Source organism: Aquarana catesbeiana, linkage group LG03 (genome assembly GCF_042186555.1).
Source record: "Aquarana catesbeiana isolate 2022-GZ linkage group LG03, ASM4218655v1, whole genome shotgun sequence".
Classification (NCBI taxonomy): Eukaryota; Metazoa; Chordata; class Amphibia; order Anura; family Ranidae; genus Aquarana; species Aquarana catesbeiana.
In genome coordinates this window covers 208,346,391-208,374,189 of record NC_133326.1, presented here as the reverse complement: position 1 = coordinate 208,374,189, position 27,799 = coordinate 208,346,391, and the positions used below count along the sequence as shown (strand labels likewise).

The window sequence follows — 27,799 nt, the reverse complement described above, 5'->3', positions numbered from 1 at the left end:
TCAGCAGTGGTTTGTGAGTCCCCAATACATCTTCTTTTACCTGTTGATGGTGGAGAGCTGCAGCTGGTAGCGTTCTAGTTTTTTTCCCTGCAATTTTGATTTAAATTCAGTGCATGTGTTAATGCCATGGTACAGAAAGGTATGAAGGGGCCTTATGATTTTTATCCCAGCTGTCACTTTGGCTGGACAGCTTGGTCTGCATAAAAAATGGATTGAAATGATGAATGGTATGATTGGGCATTAACCACATACAGTTAACCAAAATACCAGATTTTTCACTATAGTGAGCCTTTCATATTCAGCAGGAGATTATAGATTTTACCCCTCGTTAACTCCATATCAATGGAGCTAATATGGATTTTATTTCAGTCTTTATCTCAGCTGCCTCGTAGCTGGTTTTATTACTTTTCTGCTGAGATCACCTACAAACCAATTGCATTTAAATTTGACTACTTTTTCAAGGTAATTTTTTTTTTTTTTTTTTTTTCACGTTGTTTACACACATTTTTTCCTTAGTTACTTATTGCTATGTTTATAGCATCCTGCAACTCTTATAAAGCGACTCAGACTCTGACCACAAAACCAGTACCCTTGACTTTTCTGTCTTGTTCTACTTTCTCACCACTACTTTGCATATAGACTGCATGCTTGAGCACCCGCTGTGAGACTGACTTTTGAAGAAAAACTGGGTGAAGAAAATCAGTGTGCCCACAAGTCGGAGTGTTCAGTTTTGAAGTTCCACACGTTTGTTTTTGTCTAGGTTTTAATTCATTGCTTTTTAAACTGTAATTTGTTATTGGAACTTAGCACATTAGTAAGTAGATAAATGGCAGCTTTACCCCCTCCTGCCCAGGCCAGTTTTCAGCTAGCTCAGCACTGTCACTTGTATGACAATTGCGCAGTCATGGAACACTGTAAAATGAAAAAACTGCTATACTGCTACATTTCTTTGGTGAAAATAACCAAAATCCGTGTATATTTAGTCTACAGGAAAATTAAGTTCACAAACTATGGTATGTGTGTATATCTATCCACAAATTGATCGTCCCTGCTGTACTGAAGGCCTATAATTTCTGGAGGCCCCAAAATGCCAGGACAGTACAAATATCCCCCAAATGACCCCTTTTTGTAAAGTAGACAGCCCAAGGTATTTGGTAAGAGGCATGGTGAGTTTTTTTTGAAGTTATCATTTTTTGTCACAATTATTTTGAAAAATGAACAAATAAAATATTTTGTTTTACATTCTGTCACCAGTGCAATACAATAATTTTTTTTTAAATGTTTTTTTCTTTGTTTTTACATACTGTGACGTGAGCAGTATAGTTTTACCATAGTGAACACTGTACTACTCTAGGGAGGTGATTAGGATGTTTATTTTGTTTACACACTGATTGCTTATAGCAATGAATTTCACTATTCTAAACAAGCAATTTTTCTGCATAAAATAGATTAAGTTAGTGCGTATTATTGCTGTGATTGGTCACAGCTAATCACGTGGTACAGATGGGCTACGATTGGCCCTGTCTGTACCATGCGATCACTGTGACTCATCATGCCTAGCAAAACAATTGTCCGCAATGAAAGGCATGAATCGAAGCCTCTCATTGTTTATAATTGTCATGTGATCTACTGTGATTGGTCACAGCGATCACATGGTACTGGCAGCGGGCCTCTACATTGATCAGTCATCCGGTGGGCACAGCGGGTGACAGATTGTGCCAGAGCGCATCCTGTTTTGGGGAGGACGTCATATGACATCCACCCACAACAATGGGGATCCCCGCTCAGGCGTCGTTTTACAATGGCTTTGATGGGAAGCAGTAAATTGAGCAGTTGCTAACACGTTAAATATCCTGGACTGTATAGTGGACCCAGGCTAATGAAAGCATATTTCTTTTTTTTTTTTTTTTTTTTTATTATACAGGAATAAATAATTTTGCTGTGTAATGACTTTTATACCATTTATACAACATTTTTATGCTTGGTTGTTCAGTATTGTAGCTCAGTGCAGTTCAGTTTCTTCATTTATTTCTTTTTTGTAGTGTAACAGTCTTGCAAAGTATTCAAACTACAATATAAAATACATTGAAAAAACTGTGGTTGCCTAAATGTGTGCTATTTCAAACCTTTATGCTGAAACCAGGACTACTTTGTTAAATAAAAATCTTCTAGGTCCGTTAAACATGTAAGTCGTTTGGCAGCCTTCATCCCAGAATTGTACTGTAACAGGCAATTCTGCTATCTTCAACCTGAAGGATGTGAGAGCTATAGCCTGATATAATCATATTCAGTCTCAGTGTTGTAAAGAAGATGAGCAAATCACATTTGCATAAAATGAGATTCTTCTGTTTTAAATGGCCTGAGAAGCAGCTGTGACCATTTCTTTTCAAGTCTGGGGTGAATAGAGCTGTCATTCAGACATATAGATTGCCATTGTTTATTAAGACATGATAGATCACTGGGATGCGTTCTTGTGCTTTTTTTGGTCAGCAACATCTGACTGCTTAAATGTAAAATTGCAGGTTTTAGTGCACTCTAAGGGCTCATGCACACTGCACCCCAAAGGAGCTCAAATAAGTGGCTCCTACAGGCTTTTTGAGCTCTAATTTTTCATTTTTTTCCCTCCTCCATGTTAGCCATTGTGTCCATGCACACTATAGCTTTTTCAGGTGTTTTCAGGCATACGCTCCTACAGGCAGTAGTAGTAGTGCTTCTCATCCATTCAGGAGAAGCCCTGTATTTTTATCAGTAAATTCAAGACGCATTTTGAAATGAGAAGTGAGAGGTTCATAGTTGGGGTTTCCTATAATTTAAAGATAACCCCCCATCTATCTATCTATCTATCTATCTATCTATCTATCTATCTATCTATCTATCTATCTATCTATCTATCTATCTATCTATCTATCTATCGTCACATAACACTACAGTCCCAGATCTCCTCTTCTGTTTTACTACTTCGAATGGGTCCTTCTTTGGGTGGCCATGTCACTGCTTGCATGATGCTGGCACTTCCTATTGGCTGTCTAACAGCTGGGTTCTTCAGGATCCAGAAGAGGAGTGTTGTCATTGCAATGAAACTGTTGGGGACTGGCCAAGGAGGAACTTTGACTAGAACTTGCTTCCTCAGGTAAAAACAAACCTTCCAGGGTGAATTATTGAGCATACAGTGCCTTGCAAAATTATTCACCCCCTTGACTTTTTACCTATTTTGGTACATTACAGCCTTTAGTTCAATGTTTTTTTTTTAATCTAAATTATATGTGATGGACCAGAACACAATAGTCTAAGTTGGTGAAGTAAAATTATATAATAAAATATATACATAAAACTCTTTCAGAAATAAAGAACTGATAATTGGCATGTGTGTATGTATTCATCCACTTTGTCTTGAAGCCTAAAAAGCTCTGGAGCAACCAATTACCTTCAGAAGTGACATAATTAGTAAAATGTCCACCTGTGTGCATACTAAGTGTCACATGATCTGTCATTACATATACAAACCTTTTTGAAAGGCCCCAGAGGCTGCAACACCTAAGCAAGGGGCACCACTAACCAAACACTGCCATGAAGACCAAGGAACTCTCCAAACAAGTAAGGGACAATGTTGTTGAAGTACAAGTCAGGGTTAGGGTATAAAAAAAATATCCAAATCTTTGATCCCTAGGAGCAGGGGTGTAACTACCACCATTGCGACCCATGCGGGCGCTATGGGGCCCAGTGAGGATAAGATCACCGCCGGCACAGTCTCCCAGCCAGGGGAAGAGAGAGAAAAGGAAGAGGTGAGCTGTTCGTATCAACAGAGAGCTGAATTGCCTGATGTAATAGCTTTCATTAGAACTTCGAGTGTTCCCGGGGCTCACGTCACATAGCTCCACCTTTTGGCCCGGTGCCTTTGATAGACGGAACGCCGATCCAATGTGGGACGTGTGACGTCATCAAAGGCGTCGGGCCAAGAGGTGTGGCTATGTGACTATGAGCCCCGGGAAGACAGGAAATTCAAATGAAAGCTATTACAGCGGGCAATCCCGCTCTCTGCTGATCTAGGTGGCTTGCCTCTTCCTCTGCATAGGTGGGGCTGCATTGGGCACAGGTCGACCAGGCTGCATTGGGCACAGGTCGACCAGGCTGCATTGGGCACAGGTCACGCTGCATTGACACTAGGGCAGCTGTGGGGGGGGGGGGGCTGTTTGCAGGGGGGCCCCATACAACATTTTGCTATGGGGCCCTGCTATTTCTAGTTACGCCCCTACCTAGGAGCACCATAAAAATGGAAAGAACATGGCACGACAGCCGCACACCAAAACTCACGGACCGGGCAAGGATTGCATTAATCAGAGAAGTGGCACAGAGACCTAAGGTAACCCTGGAGGAGCTGCAGAGTTCCACAGTAGAGACTGGAGTATCTGTACATAGGACGACAATAAGCCGTACGCTCCATAGAGTTGGGTTTTAAGGCAGAGTGGCCAGAAGAAAGCCATTACTTTCAGCAAAAACAAAATGATGGTGCTAAAAAGAGGGATATTCTTGAGCAAAACCTGTACCACTCTGTGTGTGATTTGAGGCTAGGACGGAGGTTAACCTTCCAGTAGGACAATGACCCCAAACACACTCCTAAAGCAACACTTGAGTGGTTTTAGGGGAAACGTGTAAATGTGTTGGAATGGCCTAGTCAAAGCCCAGACCTCAATCCAATAGAAAATCTGTCAGACTTAAAGATTGCTATTCACAAGCGCAAACCATCCAACTTGAAGGAGCTGGAGCAGTTTTGCAAGGAGGAATGGGCAAAAATCCCAGTGGTACGATGTGGCAAGGGATATGCAATTAGCGGACCTCCAGCTGTTGCAGAACTACAAGTCCCATGAGGCATAGCAAGACTTTGACAGCCACAAGCATGACACCTAGAGGCAGAGGATTGATGGGACTTGTAGTTTTGCAACATCTGGAGGTCCGCTAATTGCATATCCCTGTCCTAGAGACTTATCCAAAGCGACTTGGATCTGTGATAGCTGCAAATGGTGGCTCTACTAAGTATTGACTTTAGGGGGGTGAATAGTTATGCACATTGACTTTTTCTGTCATTTTTTTCCTATTTGTTCCAAGCTTTCCAGAATGACCGTCTAATGGATTTATATGGTCTACAAAAAAGCTAAAACAGTTAAGTGCTTCTACTAAACCACTTTCCTCTTCTTGGCTGATGGCAGTCCTTACTGCTGCAGAAGGTTGTATATTTACCTGTCTGGCCATTTTGCTAAAACCTTGTTTTATAGCAGTATACCTGGCAATGAACCTATTCCACACTTCTGTGTGTGTGTGGAATAGTGTGTCTCCTGCTTCATACTGTGGTTTCTCCCACTGACCCATACTTCACTGCTGTGTCTCTATTTATTTATGGTACTTATATAGCACCATGAATTTACGCAGCGCTTTATATATACATTCACATCAGTCCCTACCCTCCAGGAGCTTACAATTTAGACAGGATCCAATTAACCTACCAGCATGTAGTGTGGGAGGAAACCGGAGTACCCGGAGGAAACCCATGCAGGCACAGGGAGAACATGCAAACTCCAGGCAGGTAGTGTCGTGGTTGGAATTTGAACCAGCGGCCCTTCTTACTGCTAGGTGAAAGTGGTTTACCCACTACACCACTGTGCTGCCCTTGCAGTGAGGAAGATTTCCTGGAGGCTCAGAACCTGGGGGGAGAAAAAAAATAGATATATCTATAGATATTATACACAGTTGTGCTCATAAGTTTATATACTCTGGCAGAATTAGGTTTCTTGGACATTTTTTAGAGACTATGAATGATGGCACAAACTTTTCTTTCACTCATGATTAGTGTTTGGCTGAAGCCATTTGTTATCAATTAACTGTTTTACTCTTTTTAAATCATAATCTCAATAGACACTACCCATATGACCCTGCTCAAAAGTTTACATACCCCAGTTCTTAATACCATGTATTGCCCCCTTTAACATCAATGACAACTTGAAGTCTTTTGTGGTATTTGTGGGTGAGGCTCTTTATCTTCTCAGATGGTAAAGCTGCCTTTTCCTTTTGGAAAAAAGCCTCCAGTTCCTGTAATTTCTTGGGCTGTTTTGCATGAACTGCAAGTTTTGAGGTCTCCCCAGAGTGGCTCAATGATATTGAGGTCAGGAGACTGAGATGGCCACTCCAGAACCTTCACTTTATTCTGCTGTATCCAATGACAGGTCCATTTGGCCTTGTGTTTTGGATCATTGTCATGTTGGAATGTCCAAGTACGTCCCATGCACAGCTTCCTGTAGGGTTGTCCTGATACCGATACTAGTATCGGTACCGATACCGAGCATTTGCCCGAGTACTTGTACTCGGGCAAATGCTCCCGATGCTTCACCCGATACCTAGAAGACAGCTGTGATCGGCGCGTGGGGGAGTTACAAGATTCTCCCCCCAGCGGCTTTCACCAGCTTTAGTGACATACAGCGGTGATCGCTCACAGCTGACTGTCACTGCATCCTCCTCCGTGCCCCCTCCGTTCCTCTGTGCCTCTCCGCTGTCCCCCGCATTCCTCTCTCCTTATCTGCCCCCCTCCGTTCCTCCGTCCCCCTCCTCCTTCCTTTGTGTATGGACAGAGTCAGCTGACTCTGTCCATTCACATAACTGAAACATTGTAATCTCCTGTGATTTACAATGTGTCAGTTTATGAATGGAGAGAAGCCGCTGTCTTCTCTCCATTCATTCTCAGTGCAGCTGAGGCTGCAGAGAAAGGGACTGGGGAATCTCTATCCTCTGTCTCTTTCTCTGTCTCAAGGGGGAGATATCAGAGGTCTGTTAAGACCCCTGATATCTAACCAAAGCCCCCCCAAAAGGGCTGATTTAAAAAAAAAAAAAAAAAAAAATAAAGAATAAAAAAATATTATTGTATAAAAAAAAACACACACAACGTTCATCCCCCCCCAAAAAAAATAGCAAAAAAAAAAAACTGTCACGTGACATTAAAAAAAAAGTATCGGTAATCGGTATCGGCGAGTACTTGAAAAAAAGTATCGGTACTTGTACTCTGTCCTAAAAAAGTGGTATCGGGACAACCCTAGCTTCCTGGCTGATGAATGCAAATTTTCCTCCAGTATTTTTGCATTCATCTTGCCATCTATTTTGACCAAATTTCCTGTGCCTTTGTAGCTCACACATCCCCAAAACATCAGCGATCCACCTCCGTGTTTCACAGTAGGAATGGTGTACCTTTCATCATAGGCCTTGTTGACTCCTCTCCAAATGAAGTGTTTATGGCCCAAAAGCTCAATTTTGGTCTCATCACTCCAAATGACTTCGTGCCAGAAGGTTTGAGGCTTGTCTCTGAGCTGTTTGGCGTATTGTAAGTGGGATACTTTTGTGGCATTTGCGTAGTTATGGCTTTCTTCTGGCGACTCGACCATGCAGCCCATCTTTCTTCAAGTGCCTCCTTATTGTGCATCTTGAAACAGCCACACCACATGTTTACAGAGTCCTGTATTTCACCTGAAGTTATTTGTGGGGTTTTCTTTGCATCCCGAACAATTTTTTCTTGGCAGTTGTGGCTGAAATTTTAGATGGTCTACCTGACTGTGGTTTGGTTTCAACAGAACCCCTCATTTTCCACTTCTTGGATAGAGTTTGAACACTGCTGATTTGCATTCTCAATTCCTTGGATATCTTTTTATATCCCTTTCCAGTTTTATACAGTTCAACTACCTTTTCCCACAGATTATTTTGATGAAAGATGCAAGGGTCTGTCAGGAGTACAGAAACTCATTGACCTTTTTATATACCCAGTAATTACAAGCAAACAGATCACAGGTGAGGATGGTTACCTTTTTAATAGCCATTCAAACCCCTTTGTGTCAACTTGTGTGTATGTTATCAGGCCAAAATCACCAGGGTATGTAAACTTTTTAGATCAGGGTCATTTGGGTAGTTTCTGTTGTGATTTAAAGAGTTAACACAGTTAATAAATGGCTTCAGCCGAACACTAACCATGAGTGAAAAAAAGTTTATCATTCATATTCTCTGAAAAATGGCCAAGAAATCATAGATTCTGTCAGGGTATGTAAACTTATGAGCACAAATTTGTGTGTGCATATAGAGTCTAGTGATTTTTTTAAATAAAAAAAAAAAGTATATGTGTGTGTATATACGTATGTGTGTGTGTATATGTATGTATGTGTATATATATATATATATATATATATATATATATATATATATATATATATATATATATATATATATATATTATATACACACACTAAACTCTGCAAAAAAAAAAAAAAAATCTTATTACTGAAAATGGCTTTAATTGGCCTTCTATCATCAATGGATCTTTGAACAAGGTGTGTCTTAAGTTGACATATAACACTTTTTTAAACCTAATTTTCAAATCGACTGGTCACTTTTTTATGAGCAGGTTTCCGTTTACAGATTGTGAATATTGATGAAATATATTTGTTTACTTTCAGATCATCCAAAATGAGGCGAAAAGGACGTTGGCACAGGGTTTCTGCACCCAGGACATCTACTTCTCCCTGTAGTATTAAGCATTCTCCTACTCGAGAGACATTGACTTATGCCCAGGCACAGAGAATGGTTGAAATTGAAATAGAAGGCCGTTTGCACAGAATAAGTATTTTTGATCCTCTTGACATTATTTCTGAAGATGATCCCACTGCTCAAGAAATGAGCGAATGCAATAGCAATAAAGAAAATAGTGAGCAGCCACCCCAGGTTTGTTTACGGTCTAAAAGACAGAAAACCAGTAAGGGAAAAAAGAAAAGTGAAGTTCTTCCAACCACCCACGGTCATGCTTCCACCAGCACTCTTCCAGAACCCAAAGTACGTGTCATAGAATGTAGTCCTCCTTCTGCTCCCAGTAGGCCTGCTACATATTACAAATTTCATGAAAAGTCTTCAGAGGAGCTGGATAAAGAGGTGGAGTATGATATGGATGAAGAAGATTATGCTTGGCTGGAAATAGTAAATGAGAAACGAAAAAGCGAAGGACTTTCTGTAGTGTCTCAAGACATATTTGAATTCCTTATGGACAGGTTTGAGAAGGAATCTTATTGTGAAAACCAAAAGCAGGGGGATCAGCAGTCATTAATTGATGAGGATGCCGTATGTTGCATATGCATGGATGGAGAATGTCAGAACAGTAATGTTATTTTGTTTTGTGACATGTGTAATTTAGCAGTACATCAAGAGTGTTATGGTGTGCCATACATACCAGAAGGACAGTGGCTCTGCAGGCATTGCCTCCAGTCACGTAGCACAGCTATTGACTGCGTGTTGTGCCCAAATAAGGGTGGTGCCTTTAAAAAGACTGATGATGATCGCTGGGGACATGTAGTTTGTGCTTTGTGGATCCCTGAAGTTGGATTTGCAAATACTATTTTTATTGAACCAATCGATGGTGTACGTAACATACCCCCAGCGAGATGGAAATTAACTTGCTACCTCTGCAAGCAAAAGGGTGTTGGTGCCTGCATTCAGTGCCATAAGGCTAACTGTTATACAGCTTTTCATGTAACTTGTGCTCAAAAGGCTGGATTGTACATGAAAATGGAGCCCGTGAAAGAAGTGACGGACAGTGGCACAACCTTTTCTGTAAAAAAGACAGCGTATTGTGATGCCCATACTCCCTCAGGGTGTGTCAGAAGGCCTCTAAACATATATGAGCTGCCAGAGTCTAAAAATGGCATTTGTAGAAAAGGGACTGATAAATCAGCTAGGTCTACCTCTAAGGTTAGAAAAAAAGCAAAGAAAACAAAAAAAGCATTGACTGAAACGTGTTCAGTAATACCAACAGTCAATGTGCCCGATATTCCACCTCAAAGGTAAGATGGTAAATCTTGACATGATAGTAAAAATATATTTTTATTTTAAGATGTGATGCTTATTTAATTTTCCTAAGGTATGAAATATAACAGAGGAAATGATTGCAGAATGGTTGGAGAAGGCTGTGAATGAAATGATAGTAGACTTTGTACCCCCCCACCCCCCTCTTTAGTTCCATCTTTGTGATGTGCCTCTCTGTAATTTTTGTTCTGATCTCTGTTCGTGTCACTTGATTTACCATGGCAGCAAAAGATGGAGTGTGTAGGGAAAATGTTGGTAACTTTGATACAGCAGTGTATAATAGGTGTGTAGTTGCTCAAATATTCACAATTTCCTTGATCTGCAGGCCTCCTCTCCTGAAATTGTTTTTGTGCTTTTAGAAGGATACACTAAATCTACTATAGTTATCTGTACCCAAACCAGAGAAATATTGGCTGTGCAGCTTCTTCTATGCTGATCAGTCGCTTGTCAAAATCCTTCCCAATCTGCATAGGAGAGCTTCAAGTCTCAGGCAGAAACTTGTAAGACCTAATTGTACAGGACACAGGAAAGTGTTAATAGGTCCTGGGTTGTAGGTTTGTACCTTCAGGTGATTGGACACTGGCAAGCTTTTAACCACTTCAGCCCCGGAAGATTTTACCCCCTTCCTGACCAGAGCACTTTTTACAATTTGGCACTGCGGCGCTTTAACTGACAATTGCACGATCATGCGACGCTGTACCCAAACAAATTTTGCACCCCCCCCCCCCCCCCCCCCCCAATATGATTTTTTTATATATATATATACACACTATAAATTCCTATCCTGCTGGTTTTGGGGCGTGTAATGGTGGGGAAGATGTGCTCTGACTGGTGAAAGAAAGAAGTCGAAAGACTTCTTGCTTTCTCCAGAATACTCAGCCAGCTTCACGCTTCTCTCTGATTCTCCGCCTCTGAAATGGTGAATCAGAGATTGAGAATTCTGTCACAGATCGCCAGTGAGGTGCCGAGATCGCACCTTCATAAACTGGCCGTTTCTGTGACAGTCAGTTACAGATTCTCACTGTGCTGAGATAATCAGCGTAGAACATGTTTTCTGCTGATTACCTCAGTTTCATAAACTGGTAATGACCTGAGTTCAGCGGTGAGACTTGGGATCGCCGCTGATCTCGGTTTCATAAAGGACACCACAGTGGCCAAAAGGCGAAGCAACGTAAGGTATTGTCGTCTCGCCCAGCCTTGCCATTCTGCTGCAGCAAAACTGCGGCGCCTGGTTGGCAAGTGGTTAAGGACAACACTGCTTGACCGTTCACCTATAACCATAATCCACTTCCTGAGTCCTCAGTTTTTTGCGTGTGTCTCAAGCTGAAGGTTTTTGGGAAAAATCACTTGGCTTAACCTTCCCTCCCTTTTTTATTTGATATCATTTTTTTTATTTATCTCCTTGCTGTCTTTTATAAATGCCTTTTTAGTAGAAGCATTGTATCTGGATTAGTGCAACCTTGGTAAACCTTCAGAGCCGTAACTGGACCCATTTCTGTGGTGATGGCCTGTAATGTTTCTTTGGACGCTGGATCCTGCATGGGTGCTCAATTTGGCACTTAGTGCAATGTGTGTAGTGAGCCAAATGGGGGCCATATACATTATTTGATCCCCTGCAGATTTTGTAAGTTTGCCCACTTACAAAGAAATGAAGGGTCTATAATTGTTACCATAGGTGTATTTTAAATGATAGACCGAATATCAACCAAAAATCCAGAAAAAAACATGATACAAATGTTTTATAAAATAAATTGCAGTTCAGTGCGTAAAATATGTATTTGATCCCCAAGCAAAGCATGACTTAGTACTTGGTGGCAAGCACAGGGGTAAGATGTTTCTCGTAGCTGGTGACCAGGTTCACACATCTCAGGAGGGATTTTGGTCCACTCTTTACAAGAATCTACAGATCTTCTCTAAATCCTTAAGGTTTCTTGGCTGTCACTTGGCATCTGGAATTTTCAGCTCCCTCCCATAAATTTTCTAAAAGATTAAGGTCTGGAGACTGACTAGACCATGACCTTAATGTAATCTTCAGTGTTTTGGCTGAGGGAAGAAGGTTCTCATCCAAGATTTTACAATACATGGCCCTGTCCATTGCCCCTCGAGGCGGCAAATTTTGTCAGCCTGTACCTTTTTTTTAGCAGGGAAATGGCCCCAAAGCATAATGTTTCCACCTCTGTGCTTGATGATGTTCTTAGGGTCACAGTCAGCATTTTTCTTCCTCCAAACATGGTGAATTGAGTTAATGCCAACAAGCTAAACTTTGGTCTCCTCTGACCACAGTACTTGCTCCCAATCCTTCTCTGAATCATTTAGATGTTCACTGGGAAAGTTCAGATGGGCCGGTACATGTGCATTCTTGAGGAGGGGGACCTTGCTGGCGCTGCAGGATTTCAATTCATGGCGGCATATTCTGTTAATGGTTGGTTTGGTGACTGTGGTCCCAACTGCCTTGAGATCATTCACAAGTAGTTCTGGGCTGATCCTCACTTTTCTCATGTTTATCCTTGCCTCATGAGGCTAAATCTTGTATGGCACTTCAGACCAAGGGCGATTAATAGTTTTTTTAGTATGTCTTCCATTTGCGAATAATTGCTCCAACAGTTGTCTCCTTCTCACCAAGCTTCTTGCTGATGGTCTTGTAGCCCATTCCAGCCTTGTTCAGGTCTATAGACTTGTCCCTGACATCCTTTGACAGCTCTTTGGTCTTGCTCATGATGGTAATGTTTGAATGGAAGAAAGCGATTCTGTTAACAGGTGTCTTTTATACACAGAACCAGTTGTCATTCAGAGCACCTTCCTAAATTGACAGGACTAATCTGTGTGCCACGTAAGCATGTACTGTAGCCAGTCTGTGGGAGCCAGAATTATTGTTGGTTGGTAGGGAATCAAATACTTTTACTCACTGAACTGCAACTCCATTTACAAAATTTGTATCGTTGTTTTTTTTATTGGTTTATATTCTGTCTCTATCATTTAAAATATACCTATGATAAAAAAATGATAGACCCACTCTGCTCTTGTATGCTATAGCGCCTGTAAAGCGCCTCAGTGTGAAAGGGGTCTAACACATATGCCTTTTGGAAGACGTCTATTTGAAGAAGCACTTGGCCAATTCATCAAAGGTGTCACAGCAGGAAAGGTTTTACTCCCACTGTACTTGGCTTCAACTTCAAAACCTAAGTTCAGCCCTTCCTTTTCTGTGTAAGACTTAGGCCACAAAGGGGGGGGGGGAAATTAAAGTGCCCGTTTCCCCATGCTCACGGGCAAATGCTACTGCGCAGATAAGTCTCACACGGTGATTGCACTACTTGTGAGGTATTGCTGTGAACGTCAGGTTGAGAGCAATAATTCTAGCCCCAGACCACCTGTGTAACTCTAAACTTGTAACCTGTAAAGGCTGTATGAGAGATGTCAGAATTCATCCAGAGTAGAAGAGTTAAAGTGGGTGTAAACCCGATTCATGAAATATGAGCTGGGCACATAGATCTGCAGTGTTTTCTTCTCTCTCTTCAAAGCACTGAGTTTTGAAGCTTTGTCCTGCTCCATTCCTCTGTTATCAGCCTGAGAACTTTTGACAAGTTCTCTGAGGCTCAGAGTTAGAAGTGTGTGTAGGAGGAGGTTGCTATAATTTAGTAGCCAGCTAATCAATTCACAGGCAACCTCTGCATGTGTGGGGAGCGGGGTGTGTGCCTTTCCTCCAATCAGCTTTCTCAGTCTCGGTGTCTAGGAATGATCTCCTCCTACAGGGCAACTAGGAAGTGAAAATTCAGAACATGCACTTTCTAAACCGTATATCAAGGTGAAGACAGAAGATGTATACATATAAAACTTTTATATAGGGGGATTTCTTTCATCCCTGTGTATCTGAGGCTGTTCACTTCACTGGGTATATGGAGGGCTTACGTCCACTTTAAGGTACTGTTGGGCAATGTGTATTGCGCACACACACTGATGGGTAACATTTGTTTACATTCTAAAATTCATAAAAATGTTTCTGGGTTTTGGGCTTTAAGGTAAGTGTGTAAGTTTTTTTTTTTTTTTTACTTTTTTTTTTTTTTTTTTTTTAAATCAAAGCGGTTTGCTATGTTTCTAACTATAGATATTATGGTTATCTTTCACTGTAAATCCTATGGCAGCAGTCAACAAGCAATTTTGTATGCTTAGATAAGAAGTGAGTTGTTGACTTCCTTAGTTTTGTCTTGCATTATTTGAAATAGGCGTAAACGCTAAATATAACCAATATTTATTCAATTGTCTGTCCCCCCAGAATTTATGTATAAACCATAAAATGGAAGCAAAGTCATTTAAAAAGCTAAAGTTTACACCACTTCAGTTTCGTAGTCATGTGGCCAGTGCCAAAGCATTGTCGTGAGCTCTGTCAAAGGGGTACCTTGCTCAGCCAGAGCGTTCTACCTGCATTTTGTATTTGTACACAGGAGCCCGCCTATCATTTCACCTGTGATCAGTGGATTGTGGGTATGTCAGGCTTTACAGACACCCTACAGCTCTCTGCCAGTATATGATGAAACGGGGGGGGCTGAAGCTTTGCAACACATTGCACCCTTCAAATGGATGTACCATGTTGCTGAAGCTATGTTGTAGTAGTTGTTGTTCTTGATCTTGTTCACCTCGTCTTCGCCACAACCCCCCCCCCCCCCCTGGCAGGAATGATCGCTGGAGCTGAGGGGTTTTTAGGTTACCGTTTACAATAGTTTGTCCTGTCTGCAGTGTGCTGGCAGGCCTAATGATACAATCCAATGTTAGTACAGCAATCTCCCCTGCTGTGCTATTGTGTTCTAACAGGGAGACAGCTCCCCCGTCAGAACGCTCTGGTCAGCAATCTCAGCCATTGGCTGACCTTTTTCGGTCATGAGCCTTCGAGTCGGACCTGCTGCCCATACACACAGGCTGAATCTTGCCCAACATTTGGCCTGTGTGTACTAGGCTTTAGGCGTTCTCCAAAAACACCTAGAAAGGTAAGAAATCCTTAGATTAAACCTCAAAAAATTTAATTTTATGGGCAATTGAAAAAACATGTATAAAACTTTTCTATATAGAAAATTGTAATTTATTGTAGAAAAATTGTATAAAAAAAAAAAACTCATATTGATAATACAAAACATTATATAAATAATGTTGTCAACATTGCACGTTTTGACTGTTGACCATGAAGTGGCAATCTACTTGCTGTTCACTTTGGCCATTGATTGTGACAAGGAATATGGCAGAAGGGGATATCCAACGGTTTTCAAAAATGTACTGTTCTAAATCATCTTCAGGGAATAATACCACTTCTGAAAAAACAGCTTAAATTAGTAAAACATTGATACAGAGTTGTATAAAGATATGCATATAAATTGCCATCCACATGCGCTTACAAAAATGTGTATGTTCGGCAGAAGCACTCCTCCGAAAAGCATGGATGCCATATATTGGCCATGGAAGGCCTACCCCAAACGGATTCCAAAAATGTCCATGTCCAAAGACTGCCCGATGTAAATTGCCCTAGGTGTCACAGGGAAAAAAGGGCGCTGTGGCCTGAAGGAAAAAGGTGATTTATCATCACTTTTGCTTTTTTCCTTCAGCCCATAGGGCCCTTTTTTCCCTGTGCCACCTAGGTCGTTTTACATCGGGCAGTCTTTGGACGTGGACATTTTGGAATCCATTTGGGGTAGGACTTCCATGGCTGATATATATGGCATCCATGCTCTTTGGAGGAGTGCTTCTGCCAAACATACACATTTTTGTAAGTGCGTGTGGATGTCAATTTATGTGCATATCTTTATACAACTCTGTATCAATGTTTTACTAATTTAAGCTGTTTTTTTCAGAAGTGGTATTCTTCCCTGAAGAAGATTCAAAACATTACGTTTTTGAAACGCGTTGGATATCCCCTTCAGCCGTATTCCTTGTCACAATTAATGACCAAGGGGAACAGCTAGTAGATGGGGATTGCCACTTCATGGCTAACAGCCAAAATGTGCAATATTGACAACAACATTTATATAATGTTTTGTATTATCAATATGAGATTTTTTTAATACAATTTTTCTACAATAAATTACAATTTTTTATATATAAAGTTTTTATACATGTTTCTTCAATTGCCCATAGAATAAACCTTAAAAATGGGATTTTATGTATTACCATGGGATGGTGCAATCTGCATGTGTGGTCTGCTGAATCGCTTAATTCTAGGTAAGAAATCCTCTCTACCCCCCGAAAGAGATCTGCTATGTGACTAGGAACACATAACAAACAGCGGATGTTTCGCAAATTTGACTAACATAATGGTTACGGCTTGTAGGTCTGCAGTATGTGATTTAAAACTATATATTTTAAAACGCAAAGTTTTTTAAAGTTCAGTGTGAGGTTTCATAGCAAAGCTTCTGCATTAAAAAGCACTTTATTTTGCTTGGTTTAACAAGTACAAACGCATAAAAGTGGTGAAGGCCTTGCTTTTAAAACATCATGCTTTTGCTTCTTTAAAAAAAAAAAAAAAAAATTATAATGCAACAGAAGTATATTATTTGATGTCTCATGCTAAGCAACATTTATTGCATTTTGCCTGATCTAAAATGTTTAAGGATTTTCATATGTTGTCTTGTTCAGAATAAACAAAATCTCAAACCAGGTGTCTATCCAGCGGAAGAAGCAATTCATTGAAAGAGTTCATAGTTATTGGCTTCTGAAGCGTCTTTCAAGAAATGGCATTCCCTTACTCAGACGGCTTCAGTCAAGTTTGCAGTCCCAGAAAAACATTCAACAGGTGAAGTTGGCTCTGATTATTGTACACACAAAAGCCTCTGTGAAAATGCTGTTTTGTTAAGGATGATTTAACACCTAATTTTCCTACTTGGAATGGAGTAGGAATGCACCAATACCAGTTTTTTAAGACAGAGTACAGATACTTTTTCTCAAGTGCTCGCTGATACCAATTATCAATACCTATTTGGTCCTTGGATGCATTTATTTTTTACGTTTAACACTAGTGCGATTTGACAGTTCAAAATCACATGGCAAGTCGCACACCATTTGCAATTTCATAGCAATTTTCATTAACTTCTTTTAAATGAAGCTGCAATAAAATCAGAGGCACAAATCACACTGATCTGCGGCTTTGAAATCTCACTGAAGTGGCACGATTTCAAAAAGCATTGAGCTGCAGATTTGAAATTGTACTACTTCAGCATCATTTCAAAGCCGCAGGTTAGTGCGATTTGCACCTCCGATTTCGTTGCAACTTCATTTAACAGAAGAGTTTTTTGCGATTTCATTGCACTTTACAGTCGGTTTTAGTATTGGAGCATTTCCGCGAGTGCAACTACTCGTGCAAATGCTTAGTGTTGGTGCAACACTAGAATAAAGCATTGCAATGTACTGTATTTATAGGCGTATAACACGCACCCCTAGTTTAGAAGGGAATTTTAAGGAAAAAAACTTACATTTAAATGCACATCAATGCAGCGTTATCAGTGTCCGTCTGCAGCCTTTCCTGTGTCATTGCAGCCTCGTTTCTTTTAAAATTGGCGCCGATCGAGATACACAAAGCCTGAGTTTACTTCAGCTAGACTCGGCTCTGCTCACAGTCAGGGGCGGGACTGCGAGAGGAGCCGAGTCCAGCCGAAGTACACTCGGCTTTGTGTATGTCGGCCTCGCTCGCTCCTCTCCTCACAATCAGCGGGGATCGGCGTATAACACGCACCCACGATTTTCTCCTGATTTTAAGGGGGGAAAAGTGCGTGTTATACGCCAAATACGTTTACTTTGGATGTAATGAACTAAGATTTTATCTCTCATTTATTCTCATTGTACAGGATCCTAATGATTTTCTCCTGCCATAAAAACTTGGGCTTTTCTGTACATAGTGATATAATTGACCCTTGTGCAAGCTGTTCTTTCTATACATTTTTGAAGAATGCCTGTTCTATTTTAAATGGCTGTTATGTGGCACCATAAACATAATGTTTGATGTGCTTGAAAATTCCTTTAAATTTAAGATTTTAAGATTGATTTCTTTGTTTAACTCTTTTCAGCGAGAAGATGATGAAGAAGTTCAGAACTTGAAAAGGAAATTAAAATACTGGCAACGGTTAAGACATGACCTTGAGAGAGCTAGGTTATTAATTGAACTTATCCGAAAACGGGAAAAGTTAAAACGTGAACAGGTAGCACTGCTTGTACTTTTACAGTTTTATTTTTTAATATGTGATTTTATTCGGTACAGAGAATAGAATAATGGATGGGACTTTCAAGGCACCACACAGAAACCGAAAAATAAAATGTGTAAAATAAAATACGTTTATGTATTTTTGATTTTCTGTTTCTGTGTGGTGCTTTGAAAGTCCCATCCATTTTTGTGTTTTTGTATCATAATTACTTGATGATCTGGCACCTTTTAAATGTAGATTTATGGTATTGACCCTTTTTTTTTTTTTTTAATTTTTTTTACTTAATTTGAATTGAGTTTTCTATTTTAGATGAGCATTTTAATAGAGGTTTAATACCAGACACCTTTTTTTTTATTTTTTTTTTTTATAGCATGTTGTTCAGAGTATGTGGCCTCATGTACACGGAGCTTAAAGTGGTTGTAAACCCTCGGTTTTTCTCCTCAGTGCATTCTATGCTTTGAGGTGAAAAACCTCCTGTAATGCTGCAGGCGGATAGGTATTCTACATATTTTTGGTAAAAAAAAATTGCAATAAGCATATATTGATTGATTTGCGCAAAAGTTATAGCGTCTACAAAACGGGGGATAGATGTATGACATTTTTATTATATATTTATTTTTTTTACTAGTAATGGCGGCGATCAGCACGTTTTTGGGACCATTGACAATTATACAGCGATCAGGGCTATAAATATGCACTGATTAATATATAAATGTCACTGGCAGGGAAGGGGTTAACACTAGGGGGTGACCAAGGGGTTAAATGTGTTACCTAGGGAGTGATTCTAACGGTGGTGGGGGGGGGGGGGGGGGGGGGGGGGCTGACTGGGGGAGGTGACTGATCGATGTCCCTATATACCAGGAACACAGGATCGGTCTCCTTTTCCCTGACAGGACATGGATCTGTGTGTGTCACACAGATCCATGTCCCTGCTCTGTGACAAGACATCGCGGCCTTCGGGCACGCACATCGGCTCCCAAATGACGCGGCTGGCACATTCTTATGTAAGCCTATACGGTTCATTTACTAACGGCTTCAAACTTCAGCTTGTTCAATTAAGCTTTGACAAAAACAAAAAACTGGAAGCTGATTGGTTTCTATGCAGAGTTTCCCCAGATTTTGCGCTCTCCAGTTTTTAGCAAATCAACCCCTGTGTGCACAGGTAAGCATTTATTGGCCTATTAGAGGAGTATTTTACTGGCAGAAAACAAAAAAAAAAAAACAAATTTGTCCGACATGTAAAAGCACTCACTTGGTTTCCCTCAAATTCCCACAATTAGAATAGGATTTGTCTTGAGCTAAATTTTAGCTCGGTGCTCTAAATCAGTGGTTCTCAACCCTGTCCTCAAGTACCCCCAACAGGCCATGTTTGCAGGTTTAACCTCATCTTGCACAGGTGCTTTAACCACTTGCTTACTGGGCACTTAAACCCCCCTCCTGTCCAGACCAATTTTCAGCTTTCAGTGCTCTCACACTTTGACAATTACTCAGTCATGCAACACTCTACCCAAATGATTTTTTTGTCCTTTTTTCCATACAAATAGAGCTTTCTTTTGGTGGTATTTGATCACCTCTGGGTTTTTTATTTTTTGCGTTATAATGAAAAAAGACCAAAAATTTTGAAAAAAAAACGAATTTTTCTTAATTTCTGTGATAAAATTTTGCAAATTGTTAATTTTTCTTCATAAATTTTGGCCACAATTTATACTGCTACATATCGTTGGTAAAAATAACCCAAAATTTGTGGAAATTATTTGGTCTGAAAGTTTTTTTAGAGTCTACAAGCTATGGTGCAAATCATAAAAAATGTATCACATCTGATTTACTGGTGGCCTATCTCATTTCTTGAGACCCTAACAAGCCAGGAAAGTACAAATGCCCCCCAAATGACCCCTTTTTGGAAAGTAGACATTTCAAGGTATTTAGTAAGAGGCATGGTGAGTTATTTGAAGTTGTAATTTTTTCCCACAATTCTTTGCAATATTAAGATTTTTATTTTTTTATTTTTATTTCTTCACAAAATTGTCATTGTAATAGCTTCTCTCACATGGCATGTGCATACCACAAATGACACCCCAAAACACATTCTGCTACTCCTCCTGAGTATAACTATACCACATGTGTGGGATTTTTTCACTGCCTGGGCACATACAGAGGCCCAACATGCAGGGAGCACCATCAGGTGTTCTAGGAGCATAAATTACACATCTCATTTCTCAACCACCTATTACACTTTTGAAGGCCCTGGAGCACCAGGACAATGGAAACACCCACAAAATGACCCCATTTTGGAAAGCTAACACCCCAACGTATAATCTATGAGGCATAATGAGACTTTTGAATGGTTCATTTTTTTCCAGAAGTTTTTGGAAAATGTGGAAAAAAATGAAAACGCATTTTTTTTTACACAAAGTTGTCAGTTTATAAGATATTTCCAACACATAGCATTTAGATAGCAAACATGAAACCCCAAAATACATTCTGCTACTCCTCCTGAGTATGGCGATACTACATGTGTCAGACTTCTACACAGCCTGACCACATACAGAGGCCCAACATGCAGGGAGCACCATCAGGTGTTCTAGGAACACATAGCATGCACATACCAAGAATTACACCCCAAAATACATTATGCTGAGCAAAGTGTAAACAAAAGATTACCTGTGGTTGTAGTAGCGCAGTTTTACACAGGAGGATAGCACTGGTCCAGGCAGCAGGCAGGGACATGGTCAGCAACGGCAAACACAATTGTCCAGGCAGCAGGCAGGGATACTGTCCATATACAGTCCAGGGTTAGTGCAGGCAGAGATATTGTCAGAAGTGCCATAAATATTGGTCCTGGTAGTAGGCAGGTCCATGTGGTGTGGTCAGTGCGACAGGCAGGGACATAATGGCAGTAAGTCATACAGGCAGCAGTAGGGCCTCATTCAGGACAGAATGGGGACAGGGGTAGAGGCTTCTCCCACCCAAATCTCTTTGAAGCCTCCGAGTCTCCAGACCCTAATCTAGGAATGAGAAAACAAAAAAAATTGTTTTCTTCATCCAGAAAAACAATTCTGGAGCCCCTCACATATGTGAGACCCCTGTGTTGAATCCCACTAGTCCAGTTGCAGGGTACAAGATCAGTCCAAGAGGCAGGCAAATATCATGGTCAAACAGTCCAAGGTCAGTTCTAGATCAGGCAGAGGTATGTACAGAATCATTAGGCAGAAGCATGGTCGAATAACAGTCCAGGGTCAGTTCCAGATCAGGCAGCGGTATGTACAGAATCGGCAGGCAGAAGCGTGGTCGAATAACAAGCCAGGGTCATTTACAGAGCAGGTAGTGGCATAAGGGGTGTGAAGGTGTGTGAAGGCAGGAACTGAGGATTATGTTACCATACTTCACTAATAATTTAGTGAAGTATGGTAACGGCGAAAGCATTCACTTATGCAGAGGCCTTGTTCGGAAGGGCATTGGGCACAGTAATAAGATGTATCTCTTCTGATTCCTGCTCTGGTACACACCTTACATCTTTTTTGACGTCGTTGGCCTGTTGGTCTGGGAGGGAGTCTATCTGGAAAGTGGCGCTCGGAGAGTCGACTAAGAACATCTGATCGGATGGTTTCTGGGGGGCCGTTCGGGAATATTAGGGCAGTGTAAATTTCCTCTTGGTAGCCAAGGAAGCGTTTGGGGTTTTGGGTGGAGTTACGGTAAATTACATATGAGTTGTATATGGCCAATTGAAAAAAATAAATTGCGACTTTCTTATACCAATGGTATGTCCGTCTTGTGGCAAGGTATGGTTCCATCATTTGGTCATTGAAGTCGACTCCCCCCCATGTACAAATTATATTCATAAACGCATTTTGGTTTTTGAATGGGGCCATTTCTTCTAGGGATTTCTACGAAGGTATCATTGTGGATTGAAGATAACATATAGACATCTCTTCTGTCCCTCCACTTCACTGCCAAAATCTCCTTGTTCCGCAGGCTTGCCGTTTCTCCTTTCCTCAACCTCTTATTGACAAGACTTTGAGGAAAGCCCTTCTGGTTCCTTTTTATGGTTCCACATGCAGGCGGCGTCTTCCGGTGAAGGTTGTGGAACAGGGGCAGAGATGTGTAGAAGTTATCTACGTACAGGTGGTAGCCTTTTTCCAGTAGGGGGCATATCAGGTCCCAAACAATTTTCCCGCTTGATCCCAAGTAGTCCGGGCAATTAGGGGGTTGCAGCTGGGTGTCCTTCCCTTCGTACACTTTGAAGGCATACATGTACCCTGTGACTCGGTCACATAATTTGTACACCTTCACCCCATAGCGGGCCCTTTTTGCTGGGGATAAATTGCTTAATTTTAAGCCTGCCACTAAATTTAACAAGGGACTCATCCACACATATATGTTGGTCCGGGGTAAACAGCTGGGGGAATAATTCAGAAAAATAATTTAATATTGGCCGAAGTTTGAAAAGCCTGTCATAATTTGGGTCATTTCGGGGAGGGCACTGGGTGTTATTAAAATGAAGGAACCTCATTATCATTTGGTATCTGGTTCTGGGCATTACCTTGGAGAAGATTGGCATGTGGTGGATGGGGAGGGTTGACCAATAGGAACTCAAGGTGTTTTTTTTGGTGAGTCCCATAGCAAATGTGAGGCCTAAAAAAACCTTCAACTCCTCCACCGTCTCTCCACTCATAGGGACGGGCATAATAGGACGTTGGGTTATTTAGAATAAATTGCTGTGCATAAAGGTTGCACTGGGCCACAATGTTGATAACATGTCCTCTGTAAAAATTAAATCAAAAAATTGATTGGAGAAAAATTTTCCGTGTCCACCTGGACTCCTGGCTGGGCAGTGAAAGGGGGAATGTTGGCTTCTCCTGAATTAGGAGAAAGCCACAAGGGGTTTTGAAGGGCATAGGGAAGGCTGGCATGGGTCCTTGGCCTTTTTTGCGGAGGCAGTGCGGTGCTGGTGGAAGGCAGTGCGGTGCTGGTGGAAGGCAGTGCGGTGCTGGTGGATGCCACTGCCTCCACACTAGAACGCCTTCGTTTGGCGGGCCAAATTTCTTCCTCTGAGTCGCTCAGTGTTCCACTACTGAGGACTGGCTCATAATTGACGTCCGACTCAGAATCGGAGTTTGAAATGGAATCCGAACAAGAGAGCTCTCCGTTGCTCTCGTCGGCCTGGGAAAGAATCTGGTATGCCTCCTCGGCGGAAAAGACTCATTTGGACATGCTGGTGATGATGCGACTTCACAGGTGTGTGCTAGCCGTACTGATGAGCACAGATGGGCACCGATGAGCTGGCACAGATGGGCACTGATGAGCTGGCACAGATGGGCACTGATGAGGTGGCACAGGTGTGCACTGATGAGGTGGCACAGGTGTGCACTGATGAGGTGGCACAGGTGTGCACAGATGGGCACTGATTACACAGATGGGCACTGATGAGGTGGCACTGATGAGGTGTCACAGATGGGCACTGATGGGGCGGAACAGTTGTGCACTGATTGATTGCACTGATGAGGTGGCACAGATGTGGCGGCACAGATGGACACTTATGAGGTGGCACAGGTGGGCACCGATGGGCACTGAATAAAGCGGCACAGATGGACACTTATGAGGTGGCACAGGTGGGCCACCGATGAGGCAGCACAGATGGCCACCGATGAGGCGGCACAGGTGGGCACCGCTGAGGTGGCACAGGTGGGCGCCGAGGTGGCACAGGTGGGCACCGATTGGCACAGGTGGGCACTGATTGGCACAGATCCCACTGTTTGGGCGCTGTTTGGGCACTGTTTGGGCACTTTTACAACAGATAGAACTCACACAAGGCACAGATCGCTGCAGTATCCTCTCTCTCCTCACACGCGGTCTCTGTGTGAGGAGAGACGGCAATGAGAGATGATCTCATATGTTTACATTTGAGATCATCTCTCATTGGAACCGGCGATCGCGCTGTAAACAGCCGCTGTGATTGGCCGTTTACCGCGATCTGTGACTGGCTGTGTCCAGGGGACACGGCCAGCACAGAATTTCCCCGATGCGCGCACGTGAGCGCGCACGGGGAACGAGGAAAGGGGAGGACGTCATATGACGTCCTCCCGGAGATTGAGGTCCGCGCTGTAGCCGTCATTCGGCTATGGCCCGGACCTCAAGTGGTTAAATCAGTCAATGACTTGGTATTTTGGACAGCTATTTTTATTTAAGATAAATTCCCAAAACATGTCCTGTCAGGTACTTGAGGGCTGAGGCTGAGAACCACTGCACTAAAATGGGCAGCATATGCTACCATGAAGGCACCAGGAAAGTAGCTTTTAGACAAATCGCACCTTTTTTTTGTTTTGTTTTGCCATGCCAATCAGCCCAGTTAAGCTTCAGCTGGGAAATCTGTTGCATGAAAATTGTTTGGGGGGGGGGGGGGCGGAGTGTGTAAAATACATTATTTGGATTGAGCATACATCTGCAAAACAAAAACACATAAACATAAATATTTGCTATAAGTTTTATTGGTCAAACATAACAGAACTTGGAAAAGAGCAAGGAAAGCAAAAAACACTTGTCTGTTAATTTGAGACACTAACAGAATATGGTTTTTGAGGTCTGACCATTTTGCAGAGGAAAATTAACAGGCGTTAAAAGGACTGTGCCCACAAATGGTCAGTCTCAAGTATTTTAACATTTAGTAGTTACAACAGCTTGAGGAAGATTTTGCAAAAGAATGCAGCGCAGCCAATTAATCAAAGTGAAACTAGCAATCTACAAACGCACATTGACAACATCAAAAATATTTCAGTGAAACACCCCCCCCCCCCCCCCCCCCCAAAAAAAAAAATATACTTGCTCTAAAACACATCTGTTTTGCAAAGACATAACAAAGTCCCTGAGCATGCTCAGAACAACCAAAATGCAGCTAGCACAAAATAAGCCACCCTCCTGTCCAAAATTAAGCACATTATCCAGCATGCTACACAATTACAGATGGGGCAAACACCCCATACAACACATACAACAAATAACATTGCAGTCTATGGGAACTGACTTAATTTTGCTAGTCCCCACTTGGCTGGCTTATATTCTAAGAATTGGCCTTAAAATGGGTATGGGGGCCCAGGCCCCACCCTGAGGGGCATATATCAATATCACCAGTTTAGACAACCCCAAAAACGAAACGAGGAGAAGTGCCTTTTTAAAAATGCAAAATTTCTTAAAAGCTAGTAACTTGGGGGGGGGGGGGGGGGGGGGGCGCGGATACTCTGCCTGTAAAGTGTTGCATCTGTAGCATGTATCCAAAATGCTGCTTCAAAGATGTACGGCTTTAGAGAAAACTTACAAATCTACATTGCAGCTGCAAGATTTTAACCCAAACCAAAAAATAGCCTGCTCCACCAATACATACAAGGCCATTTGGGTCTGTTAAGGCTTAAGATGAGAACCCCCCCATGTGAAAAATACCACCCCAAACTAAAAAAATATTGTGCCCCTCCCACACACTAACAAACCCCTAGTCAAACACAGCAAGCATGCCCATGAAAGAGGGTTGGATGCTTGGGGGTAGGAGGGTCTCGGGCACCCCAAAAGTTAACCACCTTGTTCCCATATTCAGGGGGACAAGGGCCTCTTCCACACAACCCTAGGCTGGGGTTGTGGGGGGCTGCAGACAGTGGGCTTTACGGAATGTGGAAAGCCCCTTTTAAACTAGTGGGTACAAGGTGCTTTGTGGTTGCTATTGGGCTGAGCCCAACATGACTCAAAGGCAGCCAGCTATGTTGAGTGCACGTGGCCTTGTATGGTTCAGGAGGGGGTTGGGTGCTCACTATTCTCACCCCTTTCCTAGCTGGCCCTGTTGTATGCTCTGAAAAAGGATTTGGATTGGTGAAGGCAGCTCACAGCCTTTTGAGAATGGAGTAGAGTGTGGAGTTCCCCTTTTTAAAAGCAAAAGTTAGCCCATGGAAATCATATGCATTAGAAGGGGAAGGGTAAATGCCCTTTTAGGAAGAGCAAGAGTCTTCTTTTTTTTTTTTTTTTTTTTTTTTAACATATTTTTAACAAGGTGCATGTCGCATGTTGACAACGTAACATTCTAACATGACCTGTGTGCGAATCTCCTTAAAAAATACATAGACGTTTAGAGATGCGCCCGTTCAACCCACACAATTGCATGTATGTTGCTTAACATTTACTAAGATTTTGGCCATGCAGTGAACAAACGCATGTGAACGAGTGCAACAGCCGCATGCGCACTGCTTACATTGATCTCACGCAGTTCTAAAGGTACTTGCAGGCACAGCAGGCTTTCTCTGAAAAAGTTACTTTCTCATTCTATTTTGGGCATAGTTGTTGTTAAACTTCCTCACATCACCCCATAATAGTATTGATTTGGAGATGCCGTGCGCCATGTCCATAGTGGCGCACAGATTGTATTCTACCTGTGCGCCGAGATCGCTATAGTAAATGGGGGATTTGCGCTCTGTTAAAGTGGATGTAAACCCGAAAAAAAATGTTTTTTTTTTTTTTTTATATCATACTGTAGAATATAAGATTTGCTATCATTTGAGCCCAGTCTTGCCACACAGTTAATCCATCTCTGAGCAGTCCTCTTTTATTGTTCAGTGAGACAACTCTTGACAAACTGAGAAAAACTTTGTCAAATCCTCCCCCTTGCTGTGAGTGACAGGTGATTTACATATCTCGTGCACTAGCCTAAGATACAGGCATTATTTAATTCCCTCCCCCACTCCTTTCTTGAGCAGCTCTGCAAGGATTGGCTGTTCCACACCTCAGCATGATTTGACATGCTGAAGTCATGTGGTTACTTTCCTGTCTTTTCACTGGATGTTAGAGATCATAGCAGAAGTTCAGTGTTAGAAATACACAGGAGAAAATGCATATTGACAAGGAGTGTAGAGGTGGGCGGGGAGTCTACTGACATCACGACTCCACCCACCGAGCTCCAGACAACAGACCCACCCACAGAATCTGCCGTTTTTCAGGTCTAATAACAGACAGAGGGGAGACATTTGACAGGTAAAGATAAATGCAGGAGGCATGTATTTCCTTATAGATAACCCCTATGGCAGTACTTTAGAAAGGATGACATTGGGTTTACATACACTTTTTAGACGCATCATTTCGTAAATATGGAAATGTGCGTTGTGCCTCTACCGATGGCGCACTGCTTTCGTAAATCGCCCCCTGTTTCTGCTTAAAGCAAAACTGAAGGCTAAACTTTTCATTTTGGATAGAGTAAGGGAGGGTTATAACCTGAGTTTAATAATTTTTTTTTTTTTTTTTTTGCCATCTGTGTCCCATTGAGGAGATTTCCTTTCACTTTCTGTTCCATAGTCAAAACAAGAAGCGAAAGGATATCCTTCCAAAGTTGGGGAATCTTTTTTTATAACCAGGTTTAGTGTCCACACTGGAAGATTTTTCCTTAGGGCGATTTCCCTGCAGCCCAGTGTACCGGCTGTTTTTTGTGTGTTCCCCACACTTTCCCTAAGACTTCTATTAGATCAAAATTTTTGGGGGCGTTTTTTCTGAAAGCGCAGGAAAAGTTCTGTATGCTGCATCTTTGGTGCACTTTCAAAAAACACACCTATATTGCCCGATCTAGTCCTAATAAGTTTATGGGAAATGGGTAGGTAACCTGCAAGTCTGAGGTGCACTTGCACCTACATTTCGTGTAAACTGCAGCAGAGCAGTGTGAAAAGGATCCCTTCTGTTCACAAATTTGGGGATTTTCCTTTACTTTCACATTTGGTGATAACAGTAAA

General features: G+C 41.8%; 1 protein-coding gene across 3 annotated transcripts in view; it reads left to right on the top strand.

Annotated features, from left to right (window-relative positions):
• BRD1 (bromodomain containing 1) overlaps positions 1-27,799 on the top strand; it is a 106,161-nt gene that overhangs the window by 6,923 nt on the left and 71,439 nt on the right. For all 3 annotated transcript variants that reach the window (XM_073619722.1, XM_073619721.1, XM_073619723.1), the window contains exons 2-4: positions 8,481-9,854; positions 16,492-16,648; positions 17,916-18,047. In XM_073619722.1, the coding sequence (XP_073475823.1) occupies positions 8,491-9,854; positions 16,492-16,648; positions 17,916-18,047 (1,653 nt within the window). In that variant the 5' untranslated portion in view covers positions 8,481-8,490. The remainder of the gene's footprint in view (positions 1-8,480; positions 9,855-16,491; positions 16,649-17,915; positions 18,048-27,799) is intronic.